The following is a 17,574-nucleotide window of genomic DNA, read 5'->3' on the forward strand; positions in this document are numbered from 1 at the left end:
TGTTCTAGGTGTCAAATGATTGTTGCAATGACTGGCAAGTGACCATGATGAGCAAATAAGTTATAGAAATGTAGGTCCTTAGGGGGGAGATGATTTCATTAACATCATTGTCAGTGAGTGTAATTTATTCCTGAGTTTAGTTTTATTTCATGTGACATTATTGACTTCTTAGCTAAACTATATTATTTTCTTATGATTGTTTGACCATCTTATTAGATTCTTGTATAGGGTTCCTGGTTCCTAGTTTCAAGTAATGATAATTTTTTTTAAAAGGAAACATTCCCTTACTTTTCCAAAATAAGGAATTTTATAAGGAAGAAAGTGGTAGAGGAGAAAAGTCTTTGGGCTTAGATTTTGGAGGCTGGGAATCTTTCCTGTGTTGTTTTAGAGAGATATTTTTCTTTCTCTGGACCTTGGTGCTCCCCAGTGCCTCCCCTAATCATTAAAAGGGGACACCCTTCAGTAATGAATGTTTCTGACCATAGCTATTCATGGAAGCCATATTCATAAAAATAAGGGAGGGGAGCAGTTAGATGGTACAGTGGATAGAGCACTAGCCTTGACCTAAATTCAAATATGATCTCAGGCACTTAAATTTTTTTTATTTTTTTGATTGTTTGGGTTTTTTAAAAAAAATATTTATTGAAGAAATTGGGATTAAATGATTTGCCCAAGGTCACACAGCTAAGTAAGCATTGAACTTAGGTCCTGCTCACTCTAGGGCTGGTGTTCCAGGTATTTCTAAGGGCAGTTTTCTTCATAGGGTCTGTGCCAAAGTCAAGATGAAACTGATCAGAGGTTATTCTTGTTATAATTCTTCAGCTTCTGGCTAGAAAATGTGTGCTATAGTGAATCTAAGTTATAAACTGCTTAGTTCCCTCTTTATGAGCCCCTGCAGAAGTCCTGCTGGGTAGATCCCAGATGTGTTTTTTTTCTGATGGACAGTCTGGTCCCTTTATGTGACGCTGGCCAGGCAAGGAGGGGACCAACATGTTTCAAGGCTCACCAGCCTTGGGTTTATTGAACATGCCCATGCCATCTGCTGCCATTAACAGAGACAGGTGAGAAGGCTTTTGCCTGACTCTGACGTTGGCAATGGGATTTCTTGGGATTTTGTGCCAGTGATATTAAACTGAACAGACTTATTTTTTGATGGGGAATGGCCTCAGCTTTGATTCCCTTACAATTGACTGGGACTTGGAGAATGAAAAATAGAAAAGAAATCAATGCATTTTGAGAAGGAATGTTAGATAGTAGAAAGAGTTTTAGACTTAGAAGAGTGAGAGACCTGGTTTAGAATCTGATCATGAATGCTTTCTAAGCTGTGGGTTCATGGACGAATAATTTGTTCCCTCTGAGTTTCAATTTCTTTATCTATGAAATGGAGATAATAGAAAAGAGACAGCTCTGCATAGTGGAAAGAGGACCAGCTGAATTAAAAGTCCAGTCTCTGACATATACTTACTGGGTGACCATAGGTAAGTCATCTAAGCTCTTAGTGCCCTAGGTAAATCTCTGAGACTATAAATTGATCTTTATTGGGGAAAGGAGTTATTACACTGAGAGTTCCATTTCTGACTTCCACTTTCAGTTTCCAAAAAGACTTAATATATCTTCCTATAGGATTTTCCTGAAGAAGGCATTTTGTAAACCTTAAAGAAATATATGACATAAGATATTGCTCTTCTAGTAATCCATTGATAAGTATTTATTAAGCATCTACTACATGCTAGACATTGGGCTACACATACTGAGAATATAAAGATGAATATGATCATGACAATCCTTTCTTCAAAGAGCTTACATTCTATAGGGAGAGGAAAAAATGTGCAACATAGCCACATAAACATCTATGCATATGTGTGTGTTAATGTACATTTATGTGTATATGTACACAAAAAATTCTTGGTTATATTGTTGCTTTATTGAAGTCATTAGGTTGGTATGGGATCTCAATGTCTTTTCCAATGAAGCTCTGCCAGGCTGGAAACCCTTTGAGAGTTGATATAGTGAAGGATGCTGTGTCTGTTGTCTGAGGACCAGCCTAAATAAAAAGTAAAAAAGGCTCATCCTAAGAGAGCAACATGCTGGGTAATGACATTTTTTGTTTTCCTCCCCCCCCAAAAACAAAACAAAATATGAAAACTCTCTGCTAAGGTTATGTGGAGGGCCTAACATTTTCAATGGAGAGAGGAGATTCAAATTCTTCAGTAGAATGCAGGGGCAGTTTTGGTTTTCCTCTTTGCATTATCAGTTGACTGACACATGTAGGTTCTTGATAAATGCTAGTTGAAAGGAATTGAATTATTATGATTAAAATTGGAGTAGAATCTATCCAAATGAATCGTGTTGTATGAAAAAAAAGAAATCTTATTTATTTTTTCCCCTCTCTTCATACTTTTCCTTAAGTTGCTCCTTCGTAAAGCTGCTCTCAGTTTTGTTTTTAGAAACCTTTCCATTTTCTGTCTCATCTCCTCATCCGCCATCCCTACTCTCTGCAAGACTTCCCTTATCCTTCCCCCCTCCCCTTTCCTTTCCCCTAACTCTCCCTGCTCTGGGTCTCTTTCCTCCCAATTTGCTTCTTCTGTACCGCCCAGTTCCAGTTTTGTGCAGGGTTTGGCTGTCGCTAGTCCATTAGATGGAGCAGAGAAATTCCTGCAGTGGCTGCAGAAGAGCTTTGTGGACCAGAAGAGACAGGTCAGTGTCCAGAGACTGGAGCATGTCCAGGAAAACAAGACACATTTGTTTGGGCAAGGAAGTGGATGAAGCTGGTAACCTGTCCCAGCTTCCATGTGCTTGGTTTGGATGGCCCAGCTTCTCTCCACTGAACAACCATAGTGGCAGGTGTATATACTCAATCCTTCTCAGGAGCCAGGATTCCCTCTCACCCCTCATCCCCTCCTGTGTCTCCTATATCTAAGTAGAGATCCTGGGTGCTCAGTGATTGGGAGGGGGGTAGAATGAGCTGGGAAAGGGGGCATCTTGCTTGATGGAGTCTAGCAGATGAATCTTCATTCACCTGTTGACTTCTGCAATTCTATCCTGAGGCTCCAAGCCTAGCTGAGAGTCTTCTTCTTGATTCTATTGGGGGTAAGGGTGAGACAGAAATAGACTTGGGCTGTGCCTTTAGGGAGTTTTCAGAGTGGTTAGGGAGACAATCTTCCCATATAGAAAACAGAAAAATGTCTCCTGTGATTTATGAAATGGTCATAATAATATCTGTAGTATGTACCTCAAGTTGCAAATAATTCTGTGTTCTGAGATAAGCTTTCTTCTAATTCTGATATTCTCTGACTCAGTGAGTAGTCAATGAAGCAAGGAGGTGGGGAGTCACTTGATATTTTTTTGCACAGGCTAGAGACATAAAGGAGACCCATTTGGTCAAATGTATAATGTGGACTGGGTGACAGGTTACACCTCCCTCAGACAGCCTGCTTCCTGCCCCTATGCCCTCAAGATGGGTCCATTAAGTTCTTTGTAACAAAGGAACTTCGTGAAAAGCAAGCAAGTGTGGGGGGCCTCCCTGGTCTGTCCCTGGGAAAGGCAGGTATAAAAAGTGATATACAATGTACCGGGATTTAAAGTTTGCAGGCATCCCAGGGAGCGTGTAATTGCTTCTGTCCTTCATTACAAGACTGTCTCCCTTTCTGAAATTTATTTTAGCTAATTAGTGGGAAATGTCAGAGTAGTATTTCAGGTGACAGGAACATCATATATTATCATACACGGCACAATTAAGGCTCTGACAAATATTTATTGTGGTGTCTCCTCTAATTACACCCTTTTGTGTTCTGGGATGGACAGCTGACTGCTCAGAGGGTTGGGGTTTCTTGGCCTAGGAACTTGGAACCTATAGCCAACCTCAACTATGGGGTTACCTGAATTTCTGATGATTTATCCAGAGAGAGAGTTGGGAAGCTAGGAATCTTGTGGCTGTTGCCAGGCCATGAATGAAGGAACATAGGGAGTCATACTATCTAAGCCAATCAACCTGTCCATTAATAGATATTTTAGAGTCATTTAGGACAGAAAGGAAAACCCACAGATCACATAATCATTCAGAAGCCAAAAGAGTATTAGATTTGGGAGTCTTAAGAGAAGAATTAGCCACACCTAGATCCATGGTACTTTTAAGGGGGGGGGTAATTAATTATTCACATCTATTACTCATGAGCCCCCCTACCAGTACTCATTTTATCAGATCAAACCAGTTGATTCTGAATTCAAAGTAGAGACATCTGTTGAAGTGGAGTAGTCAAAATGGGAAATTAAATCAAGGAATAAATATTTTTGCACATTTTCAAGTTACTACTAACTTCTTCCATGTTCTCTGTTAGCCCTGATTTTCCTGCTGTCTTCCTAACACAGAAGGAGGGGCAAACAGACTAATATATCATAATTATGATTTAAGAGGTTAAAAACAAAGTACCCTTTTAAGTTTTTTTAGGGGGAGATGGGTAACAAAATGACAGGCCAGAGATAACTTTCTTTGAGTGGGCTCTAAAGCAGGCTTCTAATTGTCAAAAGTAAAAACATTCTAAAGACATTCAATATCCCATTTTGACTAATAGGCATAGGGAATAGCAGGAACAAAAGGACATGGAGGCTGAAAGTATATGGTTTATTTGGGGGTCAAAGAGTAGTTCATTTTGAAGTATAGATCTATTGATGGTAATAAGAGATAAAACTGGGAAGGCAAAGGAATGCTATACAACAACAATAACAACAATAATAGCTAGCATTTATGATACACTTTAAGGGGGTGGCTAGGTGGCACAGTGAATAGAGCACTGGTCTTGGAGTCAGGAGCACCTGGGTTCAAATTCGACCTCAAACACTTGATAATTACCTAGCCGTGTGGCCTTGGGCAAGCCACTTAACCCCATTGCCTTGAAAAATCTAAAAAAAAAATACACTTTAAGGTTTGCAGAAGTATTTTGCAAACCTTATTTATTTTTATCCTCACAATAAACCTGGGAAGTAATATAACTATTAGTGTAATCCCCATTTTGTAGATGAAGAAATTGAAACAGCAGAAAAATTAAACAACTACTTTATCCATTGTATCACTTAACTTTCTCATTATTACTATAATAGAGGATGTTGAGTGCCAGGCAAAGTAGTATGAAGTTTATTTCTATAGCTTTTTAAATAACATTGACAAAGCACTTTCTTTACAATAACTTTGAGAGGTAGGCAGTGTATAATTATATCCATTTTGTAAATGAGAAAAAAACTCAAAGAGGTTGTGATTTCCTCTTGGTCACCAGCTAGTAAGTGCCAGAAGTAAAGCCTGAATTCAGATCTTCTGATGCCAAGGCCAACATTTGTTCTACAAACTTCAATTATGTTGAAGCAATAGGGAGACACAGGAATTTTGTCATCTGGTTACTATGTTTCAGGGACTATATAAGATTACCCAGCTATATAAGTCATGAATCCTTATAGTCTGGCTGGGAAGACAAAGTATATCTATATGAAAACACAAGTTATAGTAGAAAACCATATATTACAAATGCAAACTTTGGATCACAGGCTAAACCCATATCATGTAGGAGTTGTCTTTTGTGGTTCTACAAAGATAGATAACGTTCTGAAAGTTCAAGATCTTCACTCTCCTTTCTAGCCCGAAGGGCTGTGCGTTCGGTTTCTCAGGGCAGCTGCTGCAGAACGGGGAGGCAGCCACTTCTGTCTGGTTAGCTCTCTTCCAGCAGAGTGGTCGCCTGGATGACCAGCCATTGAGAACAAAGAGCTCGGACCTCAAAGGAGCCAGATGCAGGTATCCTCATCTCCATGCTCCATTGAGCTGCCTCATTTTCACTGTACATCATGGAGAGGGTCTCCCAGAGACGGAGCATGAGGGAACTTCTGATCTCCAGCCCTGGCTGTCTTCACACTGCAGCATGTACCTTTCTGCTTTCCATTCTTCTTGCTTTGCCAACACTAGGTTATAGAATTCGTGTCTTCTGTGAATTATGTGTGTCTGCTTATTTTAAGCAAGTGCAAATCGATTCAAACAAAATATATTTAAGTACTTGGAATATGCAATATTTTATACTAGGTACCAGGTATACAAAGGTGAAAAACCTAGCTTCTTAGGTAGTTTATTGTCTAGGATTATGTACACATATAGATAAATATTCTCCAAGAGAGTATTGTGGACAAAGGAAATGTATAGGTAAAATTCAATAGAATTAAAAGTAATTCCTTTCTGTTATTGGATTCAAAGGTATCCTATAGGTAACAGCACCTGAACTGGGCCTTGAAGGAACAGGAGGATGTTGGTAGGAAGAGATGAGGAAGGAGTAACTTTCCAGACATGGAGGATGCCAGAAAAGACTGGATGAGTTCAAAGAGCAATCTGGCTAGAGCAAGGGTGCATGAAGGGCAGTGATGGGGCATAAGACTGAAAAGGATGGTTGGAATGAGATTATGGAAGGTCTGCCAGACAAGAACTTTGTATCATAATCTATAGACTAATGGTCCTTTTTTTCCTTTCTTTCACCCCGTGCCCCAGGCAGAAGCAGCTACGGAACAGGTGAAGGATGGACCCCGTGGCCAAGGGGCCCCTGGGCAGCACCGTTGTGACCAGCCTGGATGTTGTCCCCCTGGTACTTCACAGAGTCTGGTAGCACCAGGGGGAGTCTCAGCAGGAACTTCTGCTGCAGCTTCCTTCTTCATAAGGTAAATTTTCTTTTTCCTCACTTTTACTTAGTTGCTATAGATGCTGGTCCTTTGGAATAGATTATACATTTGGACCAAGATTGCTGGAAGTTTCTTGCTAGGCACCCCTTTTGGGAAAGGCCATAATAATGACAACTCACATTAATATGAGTCCTCATTGTTTATAAAGCCATTTTCCCATAATAAACTTATGAGATGGGTAGTGAAAGGATTACTCTACCAATTTTATAGGTGGTAAAACAGAGCCTCAGAGAGGTTGCTAACAAAACAAAGATGAACTTAGGCTGAATTATTGGAAGCATGGTGTCTAGAATGAGGAAAAAGATAAGCCCACACTTTCCCCTTCCTTGCACACATATATGTGGAGTGTGTATTTGCTTCTGGTCACTACATTTTGTGAGACTTATTGATAAACTTCATGGTGTCCAGAGATCAGTGACCAGGATTGAGAAGGGTTTAGATTATAAGAGAACTGAGGATGCTTAACATGGAGGAGAGAAGACTTTTGAGAGGTGAGGAGTGTGAAAGCTGTCTTAAATATTTGAAGGTCTGTCTTAGAGAAAGAAGGGGTAAGTATGTCCTGCCTGTTCCCAGACAGAGAACAAAGGAGAGGCAAGTTTCAACTTGATTCAAAGAAAAACTAGTTTGCGATTAATGCCTTCCAAAAATAGACAAAGTTATCTAGGGGTCAATGAGTTCCAGCTATGGAGATTTTCAAGTAGAAGTTGGATGAACACTTGTGGAGATGGGGGGAAGGATAGGTAGGAATTTCGGTTTGGGTCAGGGCTTGGAGTGGATGATTTTTGAAGTTTGTGATTTGGTTAAGTGACTTACCCGCAGTTCACGAATCTAATATGTGTCAGCACCAGAATTTCATTCCAATTATCCTGTACTTGTAGTTGTCATCCTCCATTCAGAGGACACCCAAAAGTAGAGAATAGTGATGAAGTATGAGTACAAAGGCTGATGTGATCTTGAGGATGCTGATGTCCCTGAGTATATAATGAAGTCTTGTCTAATGCAGCTAGATGGGAACAAAAGACTCCCAAAACTTCTCCTTTGAATTATACTGATGGAAGGGATGGTGTATGTTCTATGTTCTGTCTTTTCACTGAGGATGGAATGTTTATTCCACAACAGGACAAATCTAGATTAGACATAAGAGAGAACTTCTCAGTTGTGATGCTTTTGTGTCATTGGGATTAATCACCAAGAGGAGGCCTTGCAATTTCTTTCCCAGGAGACTGAAGAAAAAACTGAACCCCCATATGTATAGTCCTTCAGAAGGGGTCTGGCCAGCTCACAGTACTATGGAGACTATCACAAGATCATAGATTTGAACTGTAAGGGACTGAGTCCAACCTCTAAATTTTACAGATAGGGAAAACTGAGGCTAAGAGAGGAGTCATAGTCTGAGACAGGATATGAACCCAGGTTTCCCTGGTGCCAACTCTTTTACTACACTGTCTCCCTTTCTTTAGTTTCAAATGAGCTTTTTGAAAAACTTAATTACACTGGGAATTAATTTAGTTTGTAGTCAATCAATACTTGGTCTTTTAATTTTTTTTTTCAATTTTCATAAGCTACTGCCAGGTTAGGGCTCCATCTTATGCTTGTGGGATAAAATTGAATGTAAGTACAGGACTTCCTATTAGTCTGTTAAATGTCATCTTTTTAGTCTTGTCCATTCTGTCCAGGGGTGAGATGTACCATGGTTATCAAAAAAAGAAAAAATTTGAGAGACCTGGGATTGTATTAGAGTTGTGACACTTACTAATATGTGACCTGCCAGTTATTTGTCTCTCTGGGTCTCAGTTTCCTTTTCTGTCAAATGGGGGTTATGATAGTAGAAATTGTAAATTAAAAGCACTGTTTCTAGAATTACTTTGAGGTTAACAAAACTCTCTTCACTTTAGCATCATGAGGTAGGTCTTCATTTTTGAGGTGAGGAAGTTGAGACTCAGAGGAAGTGAGTATGTTCACATGACTATTATCAGGGCTGGGTCTGAAATCCAGATCCCAGGACACCAAATCCACTGCTGTCTTCCAGGGCTGATGTAAGGAAGGCATTTTTGTAAACTATGAATCTAGAATCTAGAATATTAGTTTTGTTTTGAATATTATTGATATTATAATCAATAATAATAAATGTAATGCTAATGGAGGAGGAAAATGAATGAAATGACCTTCTAGCCTTCCTTTTGACCAGAAGACTTTTCAATTTTCCATCATCCTTTGTGCATTTATCAGAGTTGCTTTCAAATTTCCCTTTCCTTGCAGGGTCTGAGCAGTGAATTCTGTATTCCCTGTCTGCATGTATGTGCATTGTGGATTAAAAGAATGTAATTATCACTAATGAACAGTAATGGCACATATAAACTAGAGGTCACTCTCCTATTAGCAGCCCTGCGTGGGCTCCGATAAGCATTGGGTCATTAGATTGGCCATGAATTATTGTCCACAGCCGAGGTTCTGCTGAGAGCAGAGTCACCTTATCAGCTTTGGGGATGGTGTGGAGAGGAGGGGGCCAATCTGGGGGCTTCTAGCCCTGATTGTGTTGTGACTGAGCATATGATGAGACCATCCTCTTTATTCTGGGCTAATGAAAGTGCCACTGAGCCAGAGAACAATATTAGAACAACCACTAAATGACTAATGGACTCTGGTCCTATGCATCCAATCCTCCAATTAGCTGCCGGAAGTTCAGAATGGAGTTTGGTGTGTGTATTATCATGGGATAGTTCTGGCCATTGTTCATTGAAGGTGTCCGAAATGCCAGAGCCTTGTGCCAGGCTCGTGGTAGAGAGGGTTGGGAACATCATGATGATAAAATCAAAACCTGGATGCTTTTGAATTATCAGCCAGTGGAAGCAGCAATGAGTCCCAGAGCCAATTTCCTAGTACCAAGTTAATTTTCCATTTTAAAGCCTCCTTTGTTGTCTAGGGATTTTTGGCAGCATCTGTAGCCAGTTAGTGTTCCTAAGGATGGTATTTCAGGCCTTCATGTCAACTGACTTTAGAAAAGATCTTCAAAGTAACTAAAATATCCATACTCTTTGACATAGAGATTGCATTTCTAGGCAGAGAAGACCTTGAGGCATTACCTCACAAGGAGGTGAAACACAGAAGGAAAGGATGCATCAATAACACAATATTTACAGCATCACTTCTTGCAGTTATAAACAACTGGAAACAAAGTAGGGTCCCATTGATTGGAAAATGGCTAAACAAATTGTGAGATGAGAATGTGATGGAATATTAGTGTTCTATTATAAAAACAACTAAATCAGAAAAGAATGGGAAGACATATGAAAAGATGCAGAGGGAAAGTAAACAAAGAGAGCACAACAGTATAAATAATATGACAACCACAATATGAATAAGAAAACCAAGGAAAAAACTTAAAAAAATATTGTATAATTGTTATGAATAAGTATGGACATAGAGTGGAATTGAAATGATGTATATTTCTTCTCCCCCCCTTATAGAGATGGGGGAGTTATGACTATATAATGTTGCCTATGCTTTCAGAATTATGGATGTGATTGTTTTGCTAAGCTGAAATTTTTTCCCTTCCTTCCTTCCTTCCTTCCTTTTCCTGCCTCCCTCCCTCCTTTCACCTGTCTTTCTTTCTTTCCTTCTTTCTTTCTTTCTCTCTCTCTCTCTCTCTCTCTCTCTCTCTCTTTCTTTCTTTCTTTCTTTTTTCTCTTTCTCTCATCTTTCTCTTCTTCTTTCTTTCTTCTTTCTCTCTCTCTCTCCTCCTTCCTTTCTTCTTTCTCTCTCTCCTTTTCTTTCTTTCTTCTTTCTTTCTCTCTCTCCTTCCTTTCTTCTTTCTTCTTTCTTTTTTCTTTCTTTCTTTCTTTCTTTCTTTCTTTCTTTCTTCTTTCTTTCTCTCTATCCTTCCTTCTTTGTTTCTTTCTCCTTCCTTCCTTCCTTCCTTCCTTCCTTCCTTCCTTCCTTCCTTCCTTCCTTCCTTCCTTCCTTCCTCCTTTCTCCTCTCTCTTACTCCTCCTCCTTCTTCTCCTTCTTCTTCTTCTTCTTCTTCTCTCTCTCTCTCTCTCTCTCTCTCTCTCTCTCCTGAGCTACAGGCTTTGGTGATTTCCTGGGATGTGAATGGGCTTTATTTAGTAGCATTGTAGTGGGAAGCAGCATATGTTAAAGTTAGGGGTTAAAAGTGATGGCTTTGAGTCCTCACCTCTGAACTGACTGCTATGTTAATTTGGGTAAGTCTGTCTAATTCTTCCCTGAGCTTCAGTTTCCTCCTATGGGGAATACGGCTGGATTAGATGAGACTACCTCTAGTTCTTATGATCTATGAATAAAAATGCAACAGGCAGAGTCCTGGTTCCAAGGTTTCTTCTACAGAGAGGCAGTTCATTCCCCTCAAGAAATTTATATTCTAAGGGTAGGAAGGCTGCATAGATTAATAGAGTGAATGACTTGCTGCTCACACAGGTAGGATTTGAACCCAGGACCTTTGACTCCCAGACCAATGCTTTTTTTCCCCCCACTGTGCCATATACAAAATAAATACAAGACAATTTTCTTGTATCCCATTAGCAGCTGGGATAAGTCATCAAAGGCCTTGTGTGTGAGTTGCTGTTTGGGCTTTGAAGGGAATTAGGGATTCCAATAGGCACAAGTTGAGGGGGGGTGGAAAGTGTGGTTTCAGGAAAGGGAAACAGTCCCATGCCAAAGCATAGAGTTGGGGAATAGATTGTTGAATGTGAGGGGATAGCACTTTGAGAAAGGAGACATCACTTGAAAAACCACTAGTTTTGTATCTTTACCTATCTCAGGCAGCTATTCACCAGATTCCTCATCTGTAAGATGGCTATAATTATATCAGCACTACCTGCCTTGTGGGATTGCTGTGTGGAAAACACTTTGCAAATCCTAAAAGGTATTGGCAGTGACAGCTTCGCATTCCTATGATTTTTCTAGTCTAAACTCTGTCCCTGAATTGCTGTGTGACCTTGTAGGCCAGTCCTTTCTCTTCTAAGTGTGGTCTGGTTTCTCCCACCCCTCAGTTTCCTCTTCTGAAGTGACAGGGGCTGGACTAAATGACATCTTTGGCTCTTTCCAGCCCTGACCTCCTTTGATTCCAAATTCAGACAGCCCAGGCTACTTTTTTTGTATTGCTAAACCAACCCCCACCTCCTGTGCTCTGACCTTGTAAAGTTACCATAGAAACAAGTGTTTAAAAGCATCAACTGAAAACCAGGAGTTTGGGATGACAGTGATGCAGATTCAGGGAGTGTGCAGCGAGCTCAAGAGGCGTCCCCTCCTTCCGGCTTGTTAAACTTGATTAAATTGTGCCTGTTTAGAATTTAATGGAAACCCAGAAAAAGGGAGCTCTGGTGCTCCAAGTTGGGCTGCAGATATTCCCAGCCCAGGGAAGTCGGTATAATTGACAAATGCAGGGGGTGTTTTCCTTTGGCTTCCAGAGAATTAATTTTGCTCCATTTCCTTTCTGAGATCTTGACTTTTTCATCTTGGCTTTTTTCCCTAACAAATAAGAATAATAGTCAACAGTAATTCACATTTCTCTAATGCTTGAACACTCTGCAAATTTATGTCCAAGGGAATAGTAGTGGTAGGCAGTTTTTTTCTGTGGCATCCCTATTTTACCTTCTTTCCTTTTCCCCACAACTCTGTGAGGTAGAGCAGGGAATGCAGGGAAATGTTATTCTTTACTTTTTTTTTTCAAATGAGGTAGGCTCAGAAGCAGCCCGCATTGGGCAGATCTGAACTTGGAGTCAGAAGAACTGGCATGGATTGTTGGCTTTGCCTCTTCTGAGCTCTGAGACTTGGATCTAGTCAGGCAGCTGTACTGAACCTCTGCTTTCTCACTGAGTGCAGCAACAACCATTTCAGCAAACATTTATTAAGTTCCTACCATGTGCCAGTCATATGCTAGAAATACAGAGACAAAAGTGAAATTGTTCCTGCCACTGAGATGCTTACTTACATCTTACTAGGGAATGCAAGATGTGTACAGATTAGTAAGTATAACATCATTTGAGGAAGGAGAGAACACTTTAAAATTGGAGTGGGAGCAATGATGGTTTAAGCACAGAGGTGGATAAGGGAATTTGAGGAATGACTAGTAATCCATTTTTACTGGAAGAGTGTGTGAAGGCAAGTAATATGCAATAACCCTGGAAAGGTAAGTTGGCACCAGATTGTGGAGGGCTTTCGATACCAGCCTAAGGAACTGGTATTTTAAAAGTCTACAAATGGGTTAATATAGGAGGAAAAACACTGACCTGGCTTCAGATTCTGTCAAAAATGGCCTCTTGGGTCTTTGAGTTCTAGATTTATGAATTAGGATACTATGATCCTATAGTTATACTACCTACCTCCCATAGTGTTTGCAAAGATCAAATAAGGGAATGAATGTATGAACAGCCCTTTGAAAAACTTCAAATGTGGTAAAAGTGTTATTATTACTTTTAATAGGGAATAGGGATTGGACCTGTGATTTCATTCCTAGAGTGAACTCCTATGTGAGAAAACATACTCTATTAATTATAGATCAGTACCTTCTCTGAAACTTACTGCTCTCTTATGTAGAGAATTGAGAAGTTAATTGATTTGCCTAGGTCACATAAGCAATGTGTGTCAGAGGTGAAACTTGAACACATATCTTCCTGGCTCTGAAACTGTGGGGCTAAATCTTGAAAGAGGTCAAGAGGTAGAAATGAGGAGGGACAATATTCCAGTCATGATGGACTGCCAAGGAAAAAGCATAATAGTTTTTCCCAGTATTGTTATCAACACAATACTAAATTAAGCTGACATAATACTTTCAGGCTTGTAGTAGGAGGGATAGATTGGTTTTTCCTTTAAAAGGTGCTGAAGCTGTCCTTGAGACTTAACTGGTCTAGTCTACTAAGGGTCAGTCCATTGATGGAGCTTCCTGAAAAGCCATCATTAAAAAAAAAAAAAAACAACGATGTACCCCTCGATGAGGCTTTACTGGACCACAAAGAGACAGGATAGCTGCATTCAACTGAATTGATTCTTTAATCTTGCTGGATATCCTTTCCTGAGTAAATTTCCTTTTTAAATAGTTTTATGGTCTACGGGTGTCTCACTTCAATCTGATGCTAAATCTGAAACACTGAACTGACTTGGGTCAGATCTGACCCCTCAACATTCAGTAATAATTTCAGGATTTATCAGAATCGTCTCCTTGTGGTGGGGGAAGTGCAATGTCCAGGAAGGTAAGGCTCAGGTGATTGGAGATTACGCTTACCTTGTAGCCTCTTTGTTGTTATGGTGGTGGTGGTAGTTCTCAAATTGCTTCTGCTTGTGGTGGCTGCATGGTGTGAGGTGTTCTCCACTGACTTAGGGTAGAGTGGGGTGATTGAGGGATCAGAGACTAAATTGGGAGCATTCATCAATTAGAGGCAGTGTCATTGTGCTCCATGTTTTTAAGAGATGTTCATTAAAGATGCTATAGGTTGCAAACTCTTCGTTGAGTATGTGCACTCTCCCGTCCTACCAGGTGTTGTAGACCTGGCCCCTCCCTAAATACTATAATTTTGGGATTGTCCAAGAACTAAGATGAATGAACTACTTGGAAATCTTTAATATGGTATTCTGGAGGCTGTTGGAAACTCAGTCATATGAACTTTGTTGGACTTTGATACAAGGTCCTGGGTAAGGTAATTGAAGAATGAATGATTGACCCTTTGTAGGGGGTTCCATTTATGGAATTAGAATGAGGGGCAAATGTGCAAAAGACATAGCAGTTGATTTGCTGCAGACAACTGGGAGGGACTAGTTCAATTTAAATGGAGAGACTGCTTCTCATCTTTCTCTGGAAATGTGAACTATAACTCTCTTCTTTTCTTCTTTCTCCTCCTCCTCCTCCTCCTTCTCCTCCTCCTCTTCCTCCTCGTTCTCCTTCTTCTCCTCCTTTTCCTCCTTCCTGCTCCTCCCTCTCTTCCTCCTCCCCCCCTCCTCTGTTTCCCTCCCCCTCTCTCCTGCTTTCCCACCTCAGATGATTATTATTTGCTATGAGGAATCTCTGACCTTTGCTTGGTATCTTTTCCTTAGTATAAGTGAGCAATGCTGTGCTACACATTCCTAGGTTTGGTAGCAACCTTGTAAGATCAAATGGTCCAGAGCTCTTGGGTTCTTTGGTCACAGTTGAGGTCCCAACTGGGGCTTTACTCACTACCCTGGAATTGAGGGGGATTACTAGACCACACTACAGGAAGGAGTGGGAGGAACTACATGCATTATTATTTGTAGTTATAGATAAGAAGATAAATAGGCAGTTGAAGAGGGATTGTGATGTAGCAGGACAGATATGGAAAGTGAATTTGAATTCTAGTTCTTGGCATTTACTCAGGGATGCTTGGAACCTTGTATCTGGAAACTTGAATGATTCAACAGATGCCTGGTTTATGAGTAGAATTCAATCAAACTAGGTCATCATGTCCCCCACTTCCTGCCCCCCAGCCCAGTTTAATAGTCAGATAGAAATGTCCTTGCAGGATGTATGCAAAGACCTGAAATCCCCAGGCAGTTATTTCTCACATCTGCTCATATACCTACAATAGTTCCCTGATGTGTACTATGTCCACCTGAAATCCCTAGAATCATAGAATATTGGAGCTGGGAGGGCCATAAAAGATCATCTAGTCCAGTCTCCTCACTTGACAGGTGAATGGGCTCTGGCCCAGAAAGGAGAAATAATTTTTCTCTAAGTCAAAGAGTCGGGACTCAGACTCAGATGTTTGTTTCTATAGCCAAAATTCTTTCCACTAAACATTAACTCTTATGTTTTCAATACTCAAGGTTATTGGAAAGAGATCCATCTGATTTACTGAGTCTACCAAATTGTGATCACAGCTTTAGACCTGGAAGGATTCTTAGAAGCTATCTAGTCTAAACTCTTCATTTTACAGGTGAGGAAACTAAGGTTGAGAGGCATTAAAAGTCTTGCATTATGGTCTCATTGTTTGTAAGTGACAGAGATGGGATTTGAACCCAGATTCTCTGACTCCAAATCCAGTGCACTTTCTACTGCATTTTTTCAATTAAAGGATATGTACATTTCAATTCTTTTCATATGTGAGTCTTTCTATACCTTGTAATTGGGTCCTAATTACAAAAAAGATGTGACTCATACTCAAAAGGTAGGGAATTCAGCCTTTCAAGATGAAGTTCAATACAATTTCCTGGCATTTAAGGACCTCCACAATCTGGCTCAAATTTGCCCTTTTTGTCTTACTTTTTAAGGAACTAGACTACTATCTGTTTCTTAATCTTGTTCGATCTTCTCCCTCCCTTTTTGCACTGTTCCCTGGAATCCTTCCTTTTTTAGTATTGATATTTTTCTTCTCTTTCAAGGCCCATTTTAGATGTTACCAACTCCAGGAGTATATGCTGGTCTTCCCAGTTTAATTTGAGTTAATATGGTAGGAGACATAGGATTTAACATGAGAAGGGACTTTTATCTGGCTCAGACTCATCAGGTCAGGCAAATAAGGCCCAGAAATCACCTTTTATATAAATTTCCTTTTTAAAGTTAAATGTTCAATTCATTTCATTCTCATACTGAATGTGAAATACTGGATGGACCAGAGTTAGGCCTGGCCTACAGCATTTGATGATAGTTGTCATGATTGGGTCAGATAAATGCATTACTATTTTCGACTATAGGAAGTTGTGAAATTATTTTTAATTAATTTTATAATTAAATAAAATGAATTTACTGTGATTAATTTTTAAAAATCATTTAAAAGTTTTACTAGGTCTCCAATGTGTTGTAGTATCAGACTTAAAACAGAAATGATTCCCTGTGGGCTGCATTTTGACTTAGAAGACTACAAATTAACATTATCTGAGTTTTATTATATTTTTAATTATGTTAATTAAACATTTCCTAATTACATTTTAATCTAGTTCTAGTTTCACTTATGAGTGTTGGGAGTGGTGGGTGGCATGCAGAGTGAATTGGATATCACTGTTGTTGTGTATAGCAAAGAGAACCTTTGAAGTCAGGAAGGCATGTTCAGGTCCTGTCTCTGGCATATACTGTGTGACCCTGGACTGCTCATTTTGCTTCTCTCAATGATCTTAACCAGAGATGTCAAATATGAGACAGGCCCAGGCAGCCTGTAAAAATTCATAGTGTGGTCAGAACTAAGTTAAAATATAATTGGGGGGCGGCTGGGGGGCAGCTAGGTGGTGTAGTGGATAAAGCACCGGCCTTGGAGTCAGGAGTACCTGGGTTCAAATCTGGTCTCAGACACTTAATAATTACCTAGCTGTGTGGCCTTGGGCAAGCCACTTAACCCCATTTGCCTTGCAAAAACCTAATATATATATATATGTATATGCATATACATATTATATATATAATTGGAAAATGCTTTAACAAAGTAAATAAAAATGCAACTTAGAGAAGGTTAATTTGTGGTTTTTTAAGTCAATATTCAGCCAACAAGGATCCATTTCTATTGGAATGTGAGACTAAGGTTCTGTCTGCGTTAGCAGAGGGGATTCCCTCAACCCAGTCCCTATCCTCCTGGATTCATTTACATTTGGTTGTTTATTCTTTTCTCAGTCAGTAGGTACTTTTGATTGATGTATTAATTGGAAGGGTAGGCCCCTTTCCTGGCTCTGTCTTTGATCATACTTTTGATCATCTCCTTTCCCAGAAGGCTGCTGCTCCCTTCCCCTTCTGTCTCTCCAATATTCTGCTGACCCTTCTATTCCCTACTTTAGTCCCTTTGTTGCTGGAATCCTTTTCATATTCTTGAAGGCCATCCTTGAGCTCTGTTTCTTCCTCCAAACCCATCACACTCATTTTCTGTACCTTGTAATTGGGTCCTAATTACAAACTGCCTTCTCTTGCTATGTAAATAT

General features: G+C 39.9%; 1 protein-coding gene across 1 annotated transcript in view; it reads left to right on the forward strand.

Annotated features, from left to right (window-relative positions):
• The window catches only part of KIF26A (kinesin family member 26A), a gene marked incomplete at its 5' end in the record, with an annotated part of 161,640 nt that overhangs the window by 72,986 nt on the left and 71,080 nt on the right, over positions 1-17,574 (forward strand). Inside the window, one exon of the mRNA XM_074209275.1 lies at positions 6,518-6,684. Coding sequence (XP_074065376.1) covers positions 6,518-6,684 — 167 coding nt within the window. The remainder of the gene's footprint in view (positions 1-6,517; positions 6,685-17,574) is intronic.

This window comes from Macrotis lagotis, chromosome 1 (genome assembly GCF_037893015.1).
Source record: "Macrotis lagotis isolate mMagLag1 chromosome 1, bilby.v1.9.chrom.fasta, whole genome shotgun sequence".
NCBI lineage: Eukaryota > Metazoa > Chordata > Mammalia > Peramelemorphia > Peramelidae > Macrotis > Macrotis lagotis.